This window comes from Aptenodytes patagonicus, chromosome 3, assembly GCF_965638725.1.
Source record: "Aptenodytes patagonicus chromosome 3, bAptPat1.pri.cur, whole genome shotgun sequence".
NCBI lineage: Eukaryota > Metazoa > Chordata > Aves > Sphenisciformes > Spheniscidae > Aptenodytes > Aptenodytes patagonicus.
Window position 1 is genome coordinate 117581107 of NC_134951.1, and position 19288 is coordinate 117600394.

The 19288-nt window shown below is 55.7% G+C and overlaps 1 protein-coding gene across 1 annotated transcript; it reads left to right on the forward strand.

The window, feature by feature from the left end:
- Positions 1-539: 539 nt before the first annotated feature.
- On the forward strand, positions 540-19216 carry PYGB (glycogen phosphorylase B). The gene is made up of 20 exons (XM_076334841.1): positions 540-829; positions 3098-3199; positions 5107-5185; positions 6070-6173; positions 7641-7772; positions 10342-10453; positions 11545-11627; positions 12577-12720; positions 13058-13150; positions 13265-13411; positions 13542-13705; positions 14063-14177; positions 14925-15026; positions 15164-15311; positions 15874-15932; positions 16270-16411; positions 16762-16969; positions 17419-17553; positions 17751-17817; positions 18102-19216. Exons 1-20 carry the CDS (start codon positions 587-589, stop codon positions 18252-18254), a joined length of 2532 nt encoding a protein of 843 aa, XP_076190956.1. The 5' UTR covers positions 540-586; the 3' UTR covers positions 18255-19216.
- Positions 19217-19288: the final 72 nt, after the last annotated feature.

Below are 19288 nucleotides of genomic sequence, written 5' to 3' on the forward strand. Positions count from 1 at the left end.
TTTCAGCACCAGAGCCCGCGGGGCGGGTGGGTTGAGAAATGAGTGCCCTGGTGCTATCCCTCATGCCATCACAGTCCCTCCATCATCCCCGTCCCCCCATGCCATCCCAGCCCCTCACACCATCACAGCCCCAGATGCTGTCCCTGTCCCCACACACTAACCCCAGCGCCCCATGCCATCCCCATCCTCTCACACCATCCCCATCCCCACACACCGTCCCGGTCCCTACACGCCTTCCCCGTCCCCACACACCATCCCCATCCCCGTCAGCCCGCCGCCACCCCGGTCCCGGACCAGGGGCGGGAGCCGGGACGGGGCGGGGCTGGCGGCAGGATGGTGGCAGCCCCGGCCCCCGCCCGCGGTGTCGCGGCCCGCCCCGGCGCTGCGGAGCCGGGCAGGGGCGGGCGGCCGCTCCCCTCATCGCGGGCCGGGCCTGGCGCCAGCCGCGCGGGGCCCCGCCTCGTCGCGGGCGGCGGAGGCGCAGGCGCGGCGGCCCCGGCCCCGGTCCCGGCTGCGGCAGAGCCAGAGCCAGAGCCAGCGCCAGCGGCGGAGCCAGCGGCGGAGCCGGTCGGGCGGCGGCGGCGGGATGGCGGCGCCGCTGAGCGACGGGGACCGGCGGAGGCAGATCAGCGTGCGGGGGATCGCGGGGCTGGGGGACGTGGCGGAGGTGCGCAAGAGCTTCAACCGCCACCTCCACTTCACCCTCGTCAAGGACCGCAACGTCGCCACCCCCCGCGACTACTACTTCGCGCTGGCCCACACGGTGCGCGACCACCTGGTGGGGCGCTGGATCCGCACCCAGCAGCACTACTACGAGCGGGACCCCAAGGTGAGCTCACCGGCCCCGCCGCCGCGGGAAGACGGGCCCCGGGGGGACGGGGATGGGGACGGGGACGCGGCGGCTGCGCCTTCCCCGTCGGCCCCGCGGGTGTCTCCGTGTCCCCCTGACGGGTCTCACTGCGGACGTGGCCCGCGGGCATCCCCACGGCCGTGGCCCGCGCATGCATCTCGCCGCAGCTGTGTCCCCTTGGGCATCACCACATCATGGCCCCTTGCCATGGCCGTGTCCCTCGTGCACCTCACCGTGGCATCTTCCCCGTGGGCATCGCCACAGCCATATCCCTCGCATGCACCCTGCTGTGGCTGTGTCCCCATGGGCATTGTCGTGGCTGCGTACCTTGCATACACCTTGCCGTGGCCGTGGCCCTCATGCGCCTCACTGTGGCTGTGTCCCTGTGGGCATCGCCATGGCCATGTCCCTCGCACACATTTTGCCGTGGCTGTGTCCCCACAAGCTTCTTTGCAGCCCTGTCCCAATGAGCCTTGCTGCAGCCATGTCCCCCCTCAGGCATCCCCCACAACTGTGAGCCCCTGTGCCTTGTCGCAGCCATGTCCCCTGTGATCCCCCTGTGAGCATGTCCTCACACGGGCCTTGCTGCTGCCAGCTCCTCCGCACGCTTCACCACGGCCATGTCCTGCACTCGCACCACCATGGCGGTGTCCCCTCTGGGCATCGTCACCTCCACGTCTCGACACATGCCTCAGCACAGCCATGTCCTGCCTTTGCTCCTGCAGAGCCCGCAGGCAGCTTGGCTTTGAGGCTGGAGAGGAGTTTCTTGCCTTGTGCAAACCAGACAAGCTCTCCCAGGTCACCAAATCCCGGGGAGCTGGTCGTTCCTGGGGGACTCAGCCTGCTCCCTCCTCTCCTCCCAACTTGTCAAGTCAGGACAGTGATGCTGGAGATGTTGGGGGCTGCAGGACGTTACTCAGCCCTAATCCTTTTGAATTAAGACCAGATCCAGCACTTAACTGGAGAGCCCCAGAGGGCAGGTGTGTACTAGAAAAGGCACATACCTTCCCAGCGCGCAGGCAGCTGCCTCCCCTAGTCAGCTCTTTTCTCGGGGTTATGAATATTGCCTTGACACAAGAAACAAACTGCACTTTCACGCCGGTACAGGTGCACATGCACTGGGAGTTACGCCAGTGCGTGGAGCTCTCCCTTTTATCCTCACTCACACAAATGCTCTCTGATCTGTATTGCTGAAGGGATTGTACAGATCCCATAAAGGCTAAGAGGAGCTTGTAGTGGGCTTGCTTGCTGTCCCCTGTGCTTAGGTTTTCACTAGCAACACGTCCCTGCGGGAGACTGAGAGGAGCAGAGTATTTATGCAACTGTGTGATGTTTTCAGTCTTTCCAATGAGCCCCAAGGAAGAGATGGACCCTTTCAGACTCCCAGCAGAGGCGGCAGAGCGGGTAATCCTGCTGCTTAGTGGGGAGAGTTCCCAGCTACGAAGCAAAGAGATTCAAGGGGAAGCACGATTTAAAGTCAGGCTATTGCTCTGTTAAAAATTGCTGTTTATTTATAAAAATATCTCTAGCGATAAATCTGAGTGAGGGCAAAAGTTTGCACAGACTGCTTCTCATCCTACAAACAGGCTGTCATTAGCATTCGTGGCACAGGCACAGCTCCTCTGAAAGTTGGAAGGTCACCGCAGAGCAGCCCATCTTGCACAGTTGTGCCGGGAACCCTGCCACCCGCAGGACAGTGTATTTGTTCAACAGGGTGAAACATGTGCGTGAAACTCAGCACGGGGAGAACAGGAGGACCCGTGCGATAGGAGCACTGGAAAATCACTAGCAGGAAGGGGCCTGGCCCTGAGCCCAGCCGGCGTGCGCGGGGCAGGGGGCTCGCTCCGGCTTTCAGCAGGCTTTGGATCAGCTTCAGCTCAGCATGGGAAAACTTTAAAAGCCCACTGTAAGCATCACCTCAGCTGAGCTTGACGGTGTATAAATATACCATTCAGCATCCTAGATAATTCTTGCCCTAAGTTAATTAGGGAAACACTTAACAGGCAACGAGATTTTTCTATAGAAGGCTGTTGGCAGGGAGACGCGTGGCAGAGGGTTGGCTAGCATCCCGCGCGAGATCCTTCTGACAAACAACTGCGGTGTGTGGTGTTCAGGAGCAGGCGCCAAGAGCTGGTTTGGGAAGATGTCCCTGCTCTGGAAAGCACTTGGGTCTGCTCTCAATTTTAAGCGACTTTGGTGACGGTGAAGTGCTGTGCTGTGTGTAAGTGTCTTGCTTTGCCTCCCCAGCGCATTTACTACCTCTCCCTGGAGTTCTACATGGGCCGCACTCTGCAGAACACCATGGTGAACCTGGGCCTGCAGAATGCTTGCGACGAAGCCATTTACCAGGTGAAGTCTTGGGGGTACCAGGGTCCCCCCGAGGACCTGGCCAAACTTTTCCACGCGGAGGGCTGGGTATCTTTATTTCTCAGGGCTTCCTTCTAAGGATGTGTTATTTTGACTAAACAAAGCGAGGCTTGGCTCTCTGTTAGTGTTTTTCATCCCCTAGAGAAGACCACGGGGGGACCTTCAGGTTCCTTGAGAGTTGGAGTATGGTTTTCTCAAACCACCGTTTTCCTGTAGTGGCTGGGAAATCCAGAAGAGTATCCAGAAAGCAACACCCAGCATCCCAAAAGACTAGGGAGTCCCAGGCTGCAAATAGCTTTCCATTACTAGGAGAGATGATGGCTCATCACGGGAGATGTAGTCTAATGGGGGAGGCTGGGCCAGAAGGGGAAACTGGAGCACCAAACCACCAAATTACAATTCATACATGCAGGTACACAAGGCACCGCAGCAGCGCTGCCGGATAAAAGTGAATCACTGGGAAGGAAGAAAGGGGAGAAATTGTTTGCTTGAATTAAAATGTCATCAGATGAGTTCAAACTGGAAAAAACACAGCTGAGTACCACCAAGGCAATCACAAATGCGAGGCCATGGTTACTTAGGCTTGCAGCTACCTCTGCAGCCGGACAGCGACCTTTTTGACAGAGTATGAGTTTTTGGGCTTTCTCACCCAAAAGCTTCATTTCCTCTCCTCCTCTTCCCCCCCGCCCCATCGGATTGATGCATGTTACACTTCCGAGCAGGAGTTGGGCTCTGTCACCATCTCTCAAAATGAGGTGCTACGATTGCTGATGAAATGTCCTGGTGAGCACTTTCCCTGCCAAGGGATGGGAAGGGATTTCCAGGGAGGGACGTGACACGTTTCCTCTCTGAGGTATCATGCCTCGGAGGGCAGGCTGTTTTTATCAGGAAGGATCCTCAAGTCCCTTTGCAAGGCATTTTCCACATGCTGATTTGGCCCAACGTGCGAGCAGAGGCTTCCATCGCTGTAGCCTCCAACATGTGGAGCTCATCGTGGCCAGTGGCCAGCTGGGATGGGAAGTCTCGTATCCAGCATGGCTCTGTCACTGAGAGAATTCGCCTTGGTTTTTGTGACCCCGTCACACTGTGCATGAGGCTTTCCTGGCTTGTGGTTGCAGACCGCTGAAGCGCTGGGAGAGTGGTTTGGGGAGCAGCCATGGTGTCGGCCTGACTCCCCACTGTCCCCTGTGGCACTGAGGTGAGATACTGCTGCCCTCCGAGAGGCAGCATCTCTTGAATCCTGGAGAGTCCTTGCTGCTGGCACACTTAGCCTTCATCTGGCAGCAGCCCCCGGGCTGGAGAAGAAGTGGCCCAAGAGATGCAGCAGAGGAGACAACCACTTCCAGCCATGGACTCCAGCCAAGGAGCTTGGCAGTAGGCTGGGCAGGATGCAGGAAGGCACGGAGCGTAATGGCGAACACTGCAGTAACCAGCTGCCAGCATGGTCGTGCCCTTCCTCAAGGACTGGGCAGGCGCGAGCAGAGAGGCGGCGCGTGTACCCGGGCAGGACTCGGCAGTCCCTTGCACGCCGACTTGGCCATTCGCCATCCTGTCTCCAACGGCGAGTTCGGTGGAAGGGCCTCCTGGCGTGAGTGGCTGCCAGGAGACGAGTGTTTTGTTTGAGGTCTCTAAGGAAACCTAGTTCATGGGAAAGCGACGTTTGATGATGGGCTAAATTGTTTTCCAATTAATTGGGCTGCCCGGGGACCAGAGGCTGGTGAGATGCTTTGTGGGAAGGGGAGGGTGGGGGGGATGCAAATTAAACCCTGTGGGTTTAATTTCCTGTGGTGTGGGTTGTTTTGGGATCTGTGTTTGCCCTCCCCGGAGAGCAGCCCCAGGGTGTGGGCTTCGGGTGGTGACGTGTTCTGCTGTGGCTCTTTCCCCAATAGCTGGGTTTGGACTTGGAGGAGCTGGAAGAAATTGAAGAAGATGCTGGGCTTGGTAACGGAGGCCTGGGCCGCCTGGCAGGTAATACAGGGAGAGGGGAGCCCCCTCCTCGCGCAGAGTGCATAGGGACAGAGGGTGGCCTGGCTGGAGGCTGTCACGCCCTCGCTGCCGGCACCTCAGCATGACAGCATGCAGACCTCAGCCCGCATCTGCCCCGCAGCCCTTCAGCAGCGTGGTACCCTCCTGCCTGCTCCTGGCTGGCCAGAAACGAGCCCCCTCCCCAGTGAGAGCATCCAGGAGATGTAGTTGTGTAGTCTGCACCACAGCAGGTGGGGCTGCAGCGGAAAGGGGCTGTCCGGAGCCTTTCTCCTCACCTCCCTGTGAAAGCTCTCACTTTTTGGAGGCACCCAAGCAGTTCTCACGTAGGCAGATTGTTGGCTGCTGTTTTAGTCTGCCTGTCCCACAGGACTGTTGGAGATGAGAGCTCCCCAATTTTCCTTTCCTCCGGAGGAAATGCTGGGGCTGATCTTTACCAGAGCTGTCCCAGACTGAGGGCTGGAAGGGTTTGCTTTGAAAGCAATAATAGCAAAGTAGCTGGTAGAACAGCAAGTTGGGTTCAGAAGCTCTGCTTTACCAGGCAGGCAGGCTTTGAGCAAGACGTGGGCACCTTGGGCAAGTTTAGAAGAGCTCTCACTGCAACAAGGCTGGATTTGGGTTTTTGGTGACCTGTCCTTGTCACCAGCAACTTTGGGGTGTTTGTGGTGGCTCGGCAGGACGTGCATGGGGTGCTGCTGCAGGCTGTCCCCTTCTGTACCTTCTGCACGCGGATTTCCTCTGAGTAATAAATGTTTCCAGCAGCACTGGTTGTAGCAGCTCCTCACCCCCCCCATGCACAGCACGCCATAGCAAGTGCAGTGAGTGAGGGGTGAGGTTCCTTGCAGCATGACCATGCTCTGTTCTTCCAGCTTGCTTCCTGGACTCCATGGCCACGCTGGGGCTGGCGGCGTATGGTTACGGCATCCGCTACGAGTTCGGTATCTTCAATCAGAAGATTGTCGACGGCTGGCAGGTACATTGGCAAACTCAAGTCACCCTTTCTCCTTCTGTTCCATGCTGCGGTGGCCACCTCTGCCTGTGGACAAGGCCTGGCCGCACAAACAGCACTGCGGTGCCTTGAGCTGTTCATAAACTGGGTATTTGAGCCCATCACCTGGTGCCAAATGGGCTGTCACTTCCTACTGCTTGTGCTGACCCTGGGGCTCTGACTGCCTGAGCAAAGAGAAGTGATGAGGGCGGTGGGGTGTGTGTGTGGCAGGCGCTCACCCGGGGACACGCGCAAGCTCATCCATGCCAGTCACCAGCCCGGAAAGATGGTGCTGGAGCTGAGCCCACAGGGCATGGCTGGGACCAGAGGTCTCCCTGCCTGGGGCTCCATGGCACAGCTGCAACAACCCGAGAGTCCCATCCAACCTGGCAGTGAGCGGGCAAGGAGACAGGCTAAGGATGGAGATGTGGCTAAACACCTCATGAAGGTGTCTGGTGGAGGATGAATTTGAACATGATGGAACAGTACAAGTGCCTGGGGTGCTGCTGCTCTGGGTTCCCTGGGAGACTGGCAGCAGGGGCTTAAACAGGGATTCTCCTGTAGCATTAATGATAATATTTTGCAAGTGAAAATAGGCTAAAAAACTGCCCCAGCTGGCAGTTTTCCCTAGTGTATGTCTGGAAATGGTTTCCATTAGGAGACTTGCCTTGCTTTTGAGCATAAAGGACCTTTTTTCCCCTTAAAATAGCTCTCCATAAGTCAGGGAGGATGAGAGGTTTGACGGCTGTTTTTCCTCCTCCCCCACAAAGAAGCTGCAATGTTAGGCCCTATAAATGGTGACAACAGGGAAAAAAGCATCCGCTGTTACTGGCTTAATGTTACTTAAAAAAGAACTCGGGTGGTGGCGATGCTGGGTTGTGGCTCAGACCTGCCCCCCCGCCTGGCAGGGAAATGCCTGCAGGCACAGAGCAGCTCTCCCAAGTGCCTCAGCCCCTCTGGTTTCTGGTGCACATCAGCCTTGGTGGCTCTGCTGAATTGACTTCACTCCCATTGGTGCTGTTATGAGCAGAGAGGAGAAATCCTCTCTGGCAGAGGGCAGAGCAGTTAGCAAGACCTGGGTTAGAGGGGGTGGTTTGTGGCCAGGAACAGCACCGACAGGCTTCTAGGGAACCACCTCCCACATGTCCCACTATCACGGTCAAACTGGATGTAAAGGCCTCGAGATGGACTGAATGCAGCAGTCTGTGCAGTTTGGATGGTTTAAACCTGTACAGCTCTGCAAAGCCCATAGAGGCTGATTTATTTATAGCAGCTGGGATGTAGTCATCCATGTTTCGAAAAGCCCAGCTGTCCTCTAGAGGCCTCTGCATATCCATATTTAAAGCCAGCTTACTAAAGCTTTGCTTTTAAACTGGCCTCCCTTGGGAGAGCTGAGTTTAGCCTTCACTTGGAGACACGAGCCATCACCTGAACCCCGTTTGCCTCTTGCAGGTGGAGGAGGCCGATGACTGGCTACGCTACGGCAATCCCTGGGAGAAAGCTCGCCCAGAGTACATGCTCCCCGTGCACTTCTACGGCCGTGTGGATCACACCCCTGAGGGTGTGAAGTGGATCGACACCCAGGTACCAACATCTCCCTCGGTGCTGGGCTGGGGGAGGATGGGCCAGGGTAGCGTGGAGGGGGAGAGTCTGTGCCCGGGCTGCCTGAGGTGGTCAGACTTCCATTCTCTCCCACTCTGGCAAAACTCTCTCTGCTACCCTTGCAATTACAAAGGTGACTTTGTTGGCTACGGCTGCAGCAGGATTTGAGGAAAAAGAGGGATGATATTCAGTCACATCTGTAACTTCAGATCAGCTGGGGCCTCCTTCTCTACAGATCGCCAGGGTGAAGCCCCACAGTCTTGCATGGATTTATGTCGGAGGAGGACTGTATCCCTGGCAGCCGTGCTAGGCTCCTTCTGCACTGCTCCTGGCTACCACTCACTGAAACCCAGTGGTTTTGCAGGTGGTTCTGGCACTGCTGCTGTGGGTGGAGATTCATCTTGTGGGGTGGCCGTGGAGCAGTCTTGTGGGTGTTTAACTCTCGTGATCAGAGCAAGTTCCTCTTTCCCAGACCAGCCTGATGGGTAGAGTGCTGTCAGGGGAGGCTGGAGGCATGGTTTCAAGTCTCCAGTCTGCCTGGAGGCCTTGTTTTGTGGCATCGTGGAGAGCAAATGCTTCTTCAGCCTCCCACAGTTGGGGAGGTAATGCTGTGCTTCAGGAGCATGTGCCTGCTCAGAACACAGGCTGCTGCATCATAAGTGCATTCCAGTCTTATAGCTGAGGAAGGCAAGCTTTAAAGAGGCACAGATTTATTAAGAGGATTGAAGCTGTTTCAGCCTCTCGTGTCTAAGCACTGCCCAGGATGGAGGAAGGAAGGACTATGAATTTCTCTGGGATTCAGGGACATGACCTAGCCTTGTTCCCATGATGTTCAAGGGTCTCTCAGCCTGATGAGCCAGCTCTGTCCATCCGAGGAGCAGTCAGTCATAAAGCCAAGCCATTCTCTTCAGCACCAAGAGCTGAAGCTCAGTTGCAGAGTCGCCTGGGCCCGCTCAGAGGAGAAATAAACCAGGTCCTTTTCCAGGGACCCTGGTTGTTGAAGGCTGTGCAGTGACCTAGGCCATTCCCAGGACACACACAGCACAGGGGTTCAACACCACATCCCTGTAAACAGCATGGAGGCACCGTGCCAGAGCTCTCTGGGGAAGCAGACATCCACGTGGGGACCGAGTGCCATTGTCTTTCAATGTGCTCCTCTTCTGACCCCAGCGGTACTCTGGGGTTTCAGGGATCCCAAGCAGTGCAGTGGAAACACTGCTTCCTACAAGGAAGTGAATTTTCAGATGGTGCCGTTAAGGGAACAAGTTGGAAAGGCTCAAAAAAGCCAAAGACGCAGTCTCCAAATATAGCATCGCTTGGTTCATGTGATGTGTGCCCCAGCCCCATGGCTGAGGCAGGGCAGGCTTCTGCCTGCTTCCATGTTCGGAGCTGGTAATAGCAGCTTTGAGAGCCTGAGCTCTTGCTGATTCTCCCCAGAGGGGACCTGTTGCTGATGCCAGCACAAAGAGGCTGTTCAGGGCCAACATGCTGATCTGCCTGGGTTTTCCCTGCCCTGTGAGCACAGCTCGTTCAGTTCTCTGCTGCCTCTCACATCTTTGTTTGGGGACAGCCTCTGGCTGCGGGGCTGTCATGCACTGCAGTACACACTGACTTGTTCAGGAGGATGCTGGCTCCTTTTGCCAGTGTCAGAGAGGCGGCCCAGGCTCCGTCCCGCAGGATCAGGGCCTTGCTCTGCTAGCACCATTCAGCTCTGCTGGCATATGCCCTCAGCCTCTTTGTTCCAGGCTGAGGTTGGGGTGCCTTGCCTCGCCGCTCAGCAGGTCTGGAGGCACGCAGGTGTTGGCACAGCAGTGAGCTGGAGCACACAAACTTGGAAGCATAGCCATGCCTCGCCTGGCTAGTGTAATCTGAGCTGGGAGCCCCAGTGTTACTCCCTGTAGCCATGTGTGCAGCATCCTGATGCTTAAGCATCATCTGTAGACTGCGCTGATAGTTTTGCACTCATGTTCAGTTCAGGTGCTGGAGATCTCAGTGGATTTACCCAGGCAGGTTCAACAAACCTTGAACATTGGGTGAATTGCTCTGGGAATGGTACTGCGGTGGTAGGGTTTGGTCCTGGCAGGCTGCAGAAGGCTAACGGGCAGGATTCAGGCTGTGGAGTTTATCCCAGATGGAAACACAAAGGTCCCAGCTGCCCTGGCCCTACCCCCGCACAGACAGAATTGCAGTGGCCAGCTGAGGATGCTTGCAGTGCTCTGGTGAATAATTAATAGGTACGCCAGTTGGTGTAGGAAGGTCAGCAGGTTGCTTGCAACTCTCTTTTACATTTCATTGATGGGCTTATAACTCCAGTTTGTCAGTAAAGCTCCAAAGAGCTCTGTTTCTCCTATTAACGCTTTGCCAGTGGGTGCTGGAAGTGCCCATGATAGCAGGGAAGTCTGTGAAGCTCAGCAGGTGTGTTTTAGTGAGGTGAGATTCTTACCACAGCCAGGAGTTGTCTGTGTCCTCTGGATTCTTCCTGCAGAGGTCTTTCCCACCTTCTCTGAGGCCACCGTGCTGCTAATCAGACGGGAATACTGTCCTTTTGCAGGTTGTCCTTGCTATGCCTTACGACACACCAGTGCCAGGATACAAGAACAACACTGTAAACACCATGAGGCTGTGGTCTGCAAAAGCACCCAATGACTTCAACCTCCAAGAGTGTAAGTGCTATACCTCCACTGCCTCTCTTCTGGCCAGGCTGGGACATGGTTGTTCCTGTGTGCATAGCACCTGGCACAGCACTCCCCATCTGGCCTGCTTTACACATATCTCTTGGCTACCTCCAAAACACAGCGCTGTGCGCACATCCATGGATCACACTACCTCCAACCACTTCCAGAGCCCTCATGCACCAGGACACCCATCCATCCTCCTTCCATCCCCATTACGCTTATCCTGTTCTCAAAACCTGCCCTATCCCTTCCTCAAGTGATACACCACGTGCCACTGTGTTCCTCACATCACCAAATGAGCTGCAAACCCATACTTGCCATGGAGGGTCATTTCTGTGCAGCGTCATCCCTTAGTGCTGAAGGAAAAGAGCAGCACAGCCCATCTTACTGTTGGTTTCCTTTGGGTCTACATGTGACCTCTCTAGTGCATTTTTCAGGCTCTAACTGTAGTGCTGAAGAGCAGATACAGGGCAACTAACATACCAAATGTCAGTGCTAGGCTGTTACAGAAGGAGAAGGTTTTAGGCTAGACTGATTATTTGATTTATTCTTCCATACTGGCAAGCACAGAGATGTGTGTGTCCAAGTAGCTCTGCCAGGAGAACTTGTGTGGGACAAGGGGTGATGGCTCTCGAGTCTCATAATGTCTCCTCAATTCTTGATTGGCAGCTGCAAGCTGGGTTTCAGATGAGCCTTTTGTACCCTTTAGGAGTTGAGTGTGATTGCGGTCTTTGTGCTTCTTTACCCTGCCCCATTTCTCCTTAGTCCTTAAGCAAGATGGCTGGTCACTCACTTCCTTTTTTTGCCTTCGCTGGCTGCTGTCTTCAGTTTCTGTCTGTCCTTCCTGATACGTGTGTCTTGAGAAACTGCATGGAGATGTGCCTTTCTCTTATCCCATCTCCTCCCATCTCTCTGGTGCCTTTCACACATGTACATTCCCATTCATATTTCATTAATAGTAGCCTGAATGTTCCTGTTACAGATCTCTCTATGAGAGAATAGGGAAAAGCACAGTGTCAGGGACCTGCCTGAATCTCTACAGCTGCTGCACTGCTGTGTGTATTTCTCTCTTGCTGCAGTCAACGTGGGTGACTACATCGAGGCAGTGTTGGACAGAAACCTGGCAGAAAACATATCCAGAGTCCTGTACCCAAATGACAACGTGAGTGACTCTCTCGTCTCTCCTCTCTGCTGCTCGGGATCATCCTCCCTGTAGTTGTATCGCCTTGTTTGCAAGCACTGGAAGGTCATGGCCATCTGATGTTTATTGTTCTGGTTTGAGGATTTTTAATATGATAAGTTGGCCCCGTAATTCTCAGTGAGCAGACACAGCTCTGCTGGCTCCAGAGGGTCTCTGCTGACTGATGGCAGCTGAGAGTCTGGCCCATATTGTATAGCTGCTCTATACATCCCTGCTGCAAGGAGAAGACATACTACTCCTTCAAATTCAAGGCAGTTGCCAATTTACATGGCTTACCCTTTGCAAAAGTAAGTTGTCATTTCAGAGGCAGCCATGAGGGGGGATTCGTTTCCACCCCCAGTTCAAGGGATTTCTTATTGCAGGGACTGTCCCAGGCCATGCACTCACTGGGCACCGGATCCAAAAGGGAAGAGCCCTCACTATCTAGTCATGGATTAGCATCTCTGCTGGAAAAGCTCATCTCCTGCACTTTACCCCCACCCTCTCATTCCAGCTGGTGTTTTAAAATAGACCAGCATGAAGTGTAGTGTGCATGGGAGGCAGCTGGTGTGTCCAGAGACACTGGCTACTGGTTATTTCAGGGAGTCCAAAATCCTTGGTCCAAAAACCCTGCAAAGAGTCTTGCAGTGAGGGAGGGAGCTGCGCTTGCTCTGTAGGAGTGGCATGGATGTGGCAGGTTCTGTTGCCCTCTGGAGGCAGCTGTTTGGGATGCCGAGCCCCTTGTCAGTCCCTACAACTGCTGCCCCATCAAAGGCAGTATGAGAAACATCCACATTTGCCCTCATGAGGTGCTGAACCTGCGAGGCCTGTTGGGAAGCCTGTCAGAGTGGATAGGAGCATCTCCAGGGGTTTGGCTGCCAACTGGGGATGGCAGCTGCAGCACTGATGGCTGTGGTCCCCCCACTTGCAGTTCTTTGAAGGCAAGGAGCTGCGGTTGAAACAGGAGTACTTTGTGGTGGCTGCTACCCTCCAAGACATCATCCGCCGCTTTAAATCCTCCAAATTTGGCTGTCGAGACCCTGTGAGAACATGCTTTGAAACCTTCCCAGACAAGGTGAGTTTGTGGGCAGAGAGGGTCCGGGGGCATTTCAGCCAGACCTGCCTATCATGAGCAGGGTGCTCAGGACCAAGTGGGGGTATATATACAAAGACGCTGGCAGTTTGGGTTGGAAAACAGGTGATCTCCGGGCCTATTTTCCCAGGGAAAAATTTGCAATTTGGAGCAAAACTTGCAAAGGTTCAATAGCTCTGTTCCTGGGAGCTCTGTCTGTTTCTGGGGTGTGTGCCATGAGAAGAGGCTTGGGGCTGATCCTCACCCCAACCCCATGCATGCAGGACACTGTCACAGTCCTATCACTGCCAGATCTGAGCCCAGTGAGTCTGTGTTGCAGGTGGCTATTCAGCTAAATGACACCCACCCTGCCCTGTCCATCCCAGAGCTCATGCGGATCCTGGTGGATGTGGAGAAAGTGGATTGGGACAAGGTGAGCAAAACTGGGTCCTTGCAGGGGAAAGATCTGCTGTCCTGTCCTCACACGGGGTTTCCTTTCCCCTCCTGGACTGGGCACGCACACGTTAACCTGCTGTCTGTAACACAGGCCTGGGAGATCACGAAACGGACCTGCGCCTACACCAACCACACTGTGCTGCCTGAAGCCCTGGAGCGCTGGCCGGTCTCCATGTTTGAAAAGCTGCTGCCACGTCACCTAGAGATCATTTACGCCCTCAACCAAATGCATCTGGACGTAAGGGACTGGGCTGGTCACAGGCTGTGGGAACTCTGGGGATCTTGATCTGGCTGCCTTTAGGATGGGAATGTTCCTAGGTCCTGTGGCTGGGTTGCTAATGTCCCTCTTTCTGCCTACCTGCCTGCAGCGGGTGGCAGCTCTCTACCCAGGGGACACTGACCGTCTCCGGAGGATGTCGGTGATCGAGGAAGGAGACTGCAAACGTATTAACATGGCGCACCTCTGTGTGATTGGCTCCCATGCGGTCAACGGCGTGGCCCGCATCCACTCTGATATTGTGAAGAACTCAGTGTGAGTTGGGGGACACCCAGGGCACGCACCCTCTCCACTCACTGGGTTTTGCCTGCAAGCCTGGGGGGCTAGCTGGAGCGATCAGGTGTCAGGGTCTGCTTTGGTCGCCCTGCTGGGCATGGCAGACTGGGGAGACTGTCTCATTCACATGTATGCAAGGTCTAACTCATCTCCCTTTGGAGCTGGTGAAACCCTCAGCATTACGGCTGAGGAAGGGGGTGAGACGCAGCATAGAGAGTTCACGCTTGTTACAGGGAGATCTGCAGAGACTGCCCTGAGTGAGGAGCACATACAGTGGGGGCCCAGCTGAAGAGCTCTGGGTGGTGGTGGGTGGTTCAGAGCTCCCTGGTGTTCCAGGTTCAAGGATTTCTGTGAGCTCGAGCCTGAGAAGTTTCAGAACAAGACAAACGGGATCACGCCAAGGCGCTGGCTCCTGCTGTGCAACCCAGGACTGGCTGATGTTATTGCTGAGGTGAGTCGCCAGCATCTGGAGTGAGGGGCTGAGCATGATCCGTTTGCTTTTGATCACCTCTTTGTGTGGTCTGATCAGACCTGAGGCTAATGCCTGGCAGGTGTGAGTGAGGACAGCCTGGGAGGAGCACACCTGTTGCACATGTAGGCGTGGGACTGGCTGGGCTTTAAAGTCGGTGATGAAGAGTTGGCCAGAAAAGTTGCAGAAATTTGGATCTGTTTCCCTGCCCTCGTGGTGGCTACACACAACCTGTCAGGCAGTACCATGGTGTGTGAAATGGGGTGCCTGCAAAAGCATTCAGCTTCACAGGCACAAAGGAGCTCCCTTGGAGCTCCAGCCCCAGTTCTGTCTCCTTTGTTTACCAGGCCCTTTAGCACAGGTTTTTGCTTCGCACTGCGACATGCCATAGCTGAATAATGTCCTGCAATCAAATGTATCTTTATATCCTGCCCATCAGTTTCTCCAGCTGCCAGGAGGCCCTGGAACATGTGCGCACATCCTCCCTGTAAAGCTCCTTGAGAGAGAGGGACTTGTTCAGGTTTTTGCAAGTGCCCTGTTTCCCCTGTACCTGTGGGCACCCTGATGACACAGAGAAGTAACCTCGCCATAATAAACTGTGCCCCTTTTCCTGGCCAGAGTGCGTCTTCCAATTCCCAATGGGACTGTGGCATCTCTGTTGGGGAAGCATTGTGGACTGGGTGAAGTGTCTCATGGGTGGGACATCCCTTTCTTGGTTTGTTCTTTTAGAAAATCGGGGAAGGCTTTATCACAGATCTGAGCCAGCTGAAGAAGTTACTGGATTTCATCAATAATGAGGCTTTTATCAGGGATGTGGCGAAAGTCAAACAGGTAATATGCACTGGAGGTGGGGTTGGGGGAAGAAGGCTAAAGGCACCGTGCTCCCAGGAACATCCCAGCAGTGAGTGCTCACTTCTGACACAAGGCCTGGGAACCCATGCCTGTTCCTCATCAGATTTTCTTGCCAGGAGAACAAGCTGAAGTTTGCAGCCTACTTGGAGGAGCAGTACAAGGTCAAGATCAACCCTTCATCCATGTTTGATGTTCAGGTCAAGCGAATCCATGAGTACAAGCGGCAACTGCTGAACTGCCTGCATGCTATCACCCTCTACAACCGTGAGTGCTGCCTGGGCTGGTAGGCAAGGGGTGTCCCCCCAGCCTGTCACTGCCAGGGTTCCCATGTAAAAGTATGCCAGCTGGTGGCCAAGGACTCCTGAGTCTAGCTCTGCCCTCCTGTCATGAAGGGCTTCTCTCCAGGAGGGAAGACAGAGTGTCTGAAGGGTTGTACAGAGCTCTGAGGAAAAGCTCACAGCCCATGTCTCCAGCCCAGCTGGGTCCCAGGGCCTAGGTAACCACCACACCTGTACTGCAGGTGTTAGGACTGACCTGGTGCAAGTTAAAACCCCACTCCCCAGTGTATGCTTCGGGCCCCTGCCCATTCCCGAAGGGAGGCAAGTCATTGGAGCTCTGCATTGTGCTGGCTCGAGTAGTTCTCCGAGGACTTTGCAGCCCATTTTTCCCCAGCACAGCTCCAGCAGATGTCTGGTTGGGCTTCAGGGTCCTGCAAGTTCACTGGGTCCAGGTGACATGGGCTGGGATCCCAGCCCACCTCTGATGCACGCAATAAACTCTGTACAGTTTTTCTTTGCTTCACTTGTGTTATGCCCTGCTCTTTCAGGCATCAGAAGCGATCCATCCAAATCCTTTGTGCCCAGGACTATTATGATCGGAGGAAAGGTAACGTGTGTTCAGGACTCGGTGCATGCATGGCTCAGTGGGGATGTGGGGAAGGTGCTGTCCCCTTTCTGTGGCTTTGCCGGGCCCACTGTAGGTTAGCCAGCGTGTGTCTGCTGGCGGGCTCTTCAGCAAACACCTTCATGGACTAATCAGACTGAACAAGGCCCATCACTCTTTCCCTGTGGCTCAGGACTTCTCCCAGTAGGGTGTTTTTGCTGATCCATGTGAACAGCAGAGGTGAGGCCCACATTCTCCCCGTGGTGAGGACCCTCACTGGCACCTCTCATGCTCTCCCATCCTTAAAAGCCTTCGTCATTTATGGGCTGCTCTTCTTCAGGCAGCCCCTGGCTACCACATGGCCAAGATGATCATCAAACTCATCACGTCCATCGGTGAGGTCATCAACAACGATCCCTATGTGGGGGACAGGCTCAAGGTCATCTTCCTGGAGAACTACCGGGTATCCTTGGCCGAGAAGGGTACGTCTGGTCTTGTGTAAGCACACCTCAGGAGCTGGGCATGTCCCAGCTGAGCCCAGAAACTGGCTAGTCTGAGAGGCTGTCATGGCAGGTCACCTGGCTCTCCCTTAGGAAGGGCCTGAGGGCTCCACACAGGGCAGGAAGCCAGCTTCATGCAGGAGTGACAGCAACTGCATGGGGTTGTGGCAGGGCTGAGCCTGGCTCTGGCCCCAGAGCCGTGCTGGTTGGGCTGAGGTTGAGGTCAGCAGGGCCACTAGCAGATGCCCAGGGTTGTTTTGCTGTCCTGGGCCCAGGTCATGGGGAGCTGCGGTGTGGCAAGGATTAACTCCTACCTCTCTTGCACCTGGCAGTGATCCCGGCAGCAGATCTCTCCCAGCAGATCTCCACAGCCGGCACAGAGGCCTCGGGTACCGGTAATATGAAGTTCATGGTGAACGGGGCCCTCACCATTGGTACTATGGATGGGGCCAATGTGGAGATGGCTGAGGAAGCAGGCGAAGAAAACCTCTTCATCTTTGGCATGCGGGTGGAGGACGTGGAGGCCCTGGATCGCCAAGGGTTGGTGCTGGGGAGACCCCAATGCTTGCCAGGGCTTGTCAGATGGGGATACAGGTCCCAGCTCCGGCAGGGAAAGCCATGATCTCTGGGAGGGACACCCTCCTCCCTGGGCAGCTCTGGAGCAGGAAAAAGTGGGGGGCTGGAGGCAGCCTCCGCCCTGGGCTGGTCAGTGGATGGTCCATCAAGGATGCAGCCCAAGCAGCTCGCCCAGAGCACAGTGGCTGTGAACGGGACATGAGCCTGGGCACAAAGTGTTTCAGGCACTGTGACTGGTCTCGGAGCCACTAGCAGGGTGCTCTGATGGACACAGCCCCAGGAACAAGGCCCCTCAGGAGCCATATGACATCTTTGCCTGCCCTCCCTGCCCCAGACACGTCAGGTCCTGCTCTCCGGGTGCTGGGCCCCAGGGGAGAGCATCGGTCCCTACAGCCTGTCTCTGCTGGACGCAGGTATAACGCACAGGAGTACTACGAGCGCCTGCCAGAGCTGCGACAGGCTATCGACCAGATCAGCAGCGGTTTTTTCTCCCCTCGAGACCCCGGTTGCTTCAGGGATGTTGTGAACATGCTCATGTACCATGACAGGTGAGCCCTGGCACGCATCCCCCTTTGGTGGGCTGCTCTCAGCCTGCCCAGGCCTCCTTCCCAGCTGGCCTGGGTCCCCCTGCGCAGGGGCTAAGCCCTGCCTGCCCGCAGGAAGGTGTCTGTGCCAGGACACCTGTCCTGCCAGGCTGGGACCCTACGGCACGCAAACCCTAGCCTTACTCTGCTTTGGGTTTCAGGTTTAAGGTGTTTGCCGACTATGAGGCCTACATTAAATGCCAAGGCCAAGTGGACCAGCTGTTCATGGTAAGAGCTTCCCACTACCGAGGGGGAGGGACGGGGTCCTTGGCCATGGCAGTGCAGCGAGGAGACTGGGGGTAGCTGGGATGAGTGTGCTCCTGGGGAACCCTTCTTACAGATACCACGTTGTGTGGGCATGGGGCAGGGTGAAGCAGGTTTTGCTGCTTCGGCAGCCCCACACCATGGCGTTTAAAGCAGCCAAGTGTGCATAGCCGGTGTCCTGCAAGGCTGCGAGTTGGGACAGAGCCGGGTGAGGGACTGACTGCTGACATTGCCTCTCCTCTTCCCAGGACCCCCGGGAGTGGACTAAGAAAGTCATCAGGAACATTGCATGCTCGGGCAAGTTCTCCAGTGACAGGACCATCATGGAGTACGCCCGGGAGATCTGGGGTGTGGAGCCACCTGCCACAAAAATCCCCCCACCCAACCTCCCCCGGGACTGATGCAAGCACAAAGGGAAGGAAGGAGGGATGGGTTCCCAGCCCAGGAGGCCTCACCTGCATTTCACTGCCAGTCAGATGGGCTTGGCTCTGCAGAAACAAGGCCTTTCCCTCGGGGGGGGGGTAGAAGGATGCTCTGAGGAGGAGCCCTGACTGAGGAACAGGAGCTGGGGGAGAGGAGAAAGGACCCTGTGTTTGTACCCATGTATCCAGCCTGCATGTGCTGCATAGTGCTTTTAGTGAGATGACCACGGATAAGTTCCACAGCTGTGCTCCATGCTTAACAAGGGCTTTCCAACTAAGTCCTCCCCTCTCCCCCTGCATGCAGCCTGGCCTGGCCTCACCTTCTTGACCCTGCCCAACAAGCAGGTTTAGCCAACACAGTGTCTTCCATCCTTCTCCAGGGGGTCTGCCAGCCCCAAAGCTAGGGGAGGGAGAGGCCACTGTCTGCCCCTCCAGTCACCCCCTTCCCCAGTAACGCCTAGAGAAGGTGGGGCTGGCTGTTGAAGCAGCTGGCTCCAGTGCAGGCGCCAATGTCAAATGCTATGTGCCACAAGGAGAGAGGGCCTGGGATCAGCGACTTCCTTGCCACAGAGCTTGCTGTAACCTCCTCCCACGCCTCTTTGTTAACTAAAGCCCAGTAACCAAGCCACTCCAGGGATTTTTAGCCTCCATGTCTGCATAGAGAGGGTTGTACCTGCCACTGCCAGCTGGGTGGCTGACCCTGCTGGGCCCATAGGCCCCAAGCAGGCTCTTGGCTTTCCAGGCACAGCTGTATGCTGGGTGCTACCCAGGGGGTGAACATGTATCACATCTCTTGGTCACTCCACAGCTGGGTCATGCTGCTCCGTGTGTCCCTCCCAGTGCTGGGATCAGAGTTTAACACCCATAGTGCTGTATAGTGCACCAGTACTCCCCTGTGTGACACCAACTCATTAAAACAACCAGAACACCTGCTGGTTTGACTTCGGGCTGACTTGTGATTACTCCATGCCTGTGGGTTCAGGTTGCAACAAGTTCAGACCATGACACCTGAA

Excerpts from the sequence above, each read along its gene's own strand:
- PYGB (XM_076334841.1), top strand. The coding sequence starts at position 587 with ATGGCGGCGCCGCTGAGCGACGGGGACCGGCGGAGGCAGATCAGCGTG. Across the intron at positions 6,174-7,640 it reads AGATTGTCGACGGCTGGCAG|GTGGAGGAGGCCGATGACTG; the intron begins GTACATTGGCAA and ends TGCCTCTTGCAG. Across the intron at positions 13,706-14,062 it reads GATATTGTGAAGAACTCAGT|GTTCAAGGATTTCTGTGAGC; the intron begins GTGAGTTGGGGG and ends CTGGTGTTCCAG.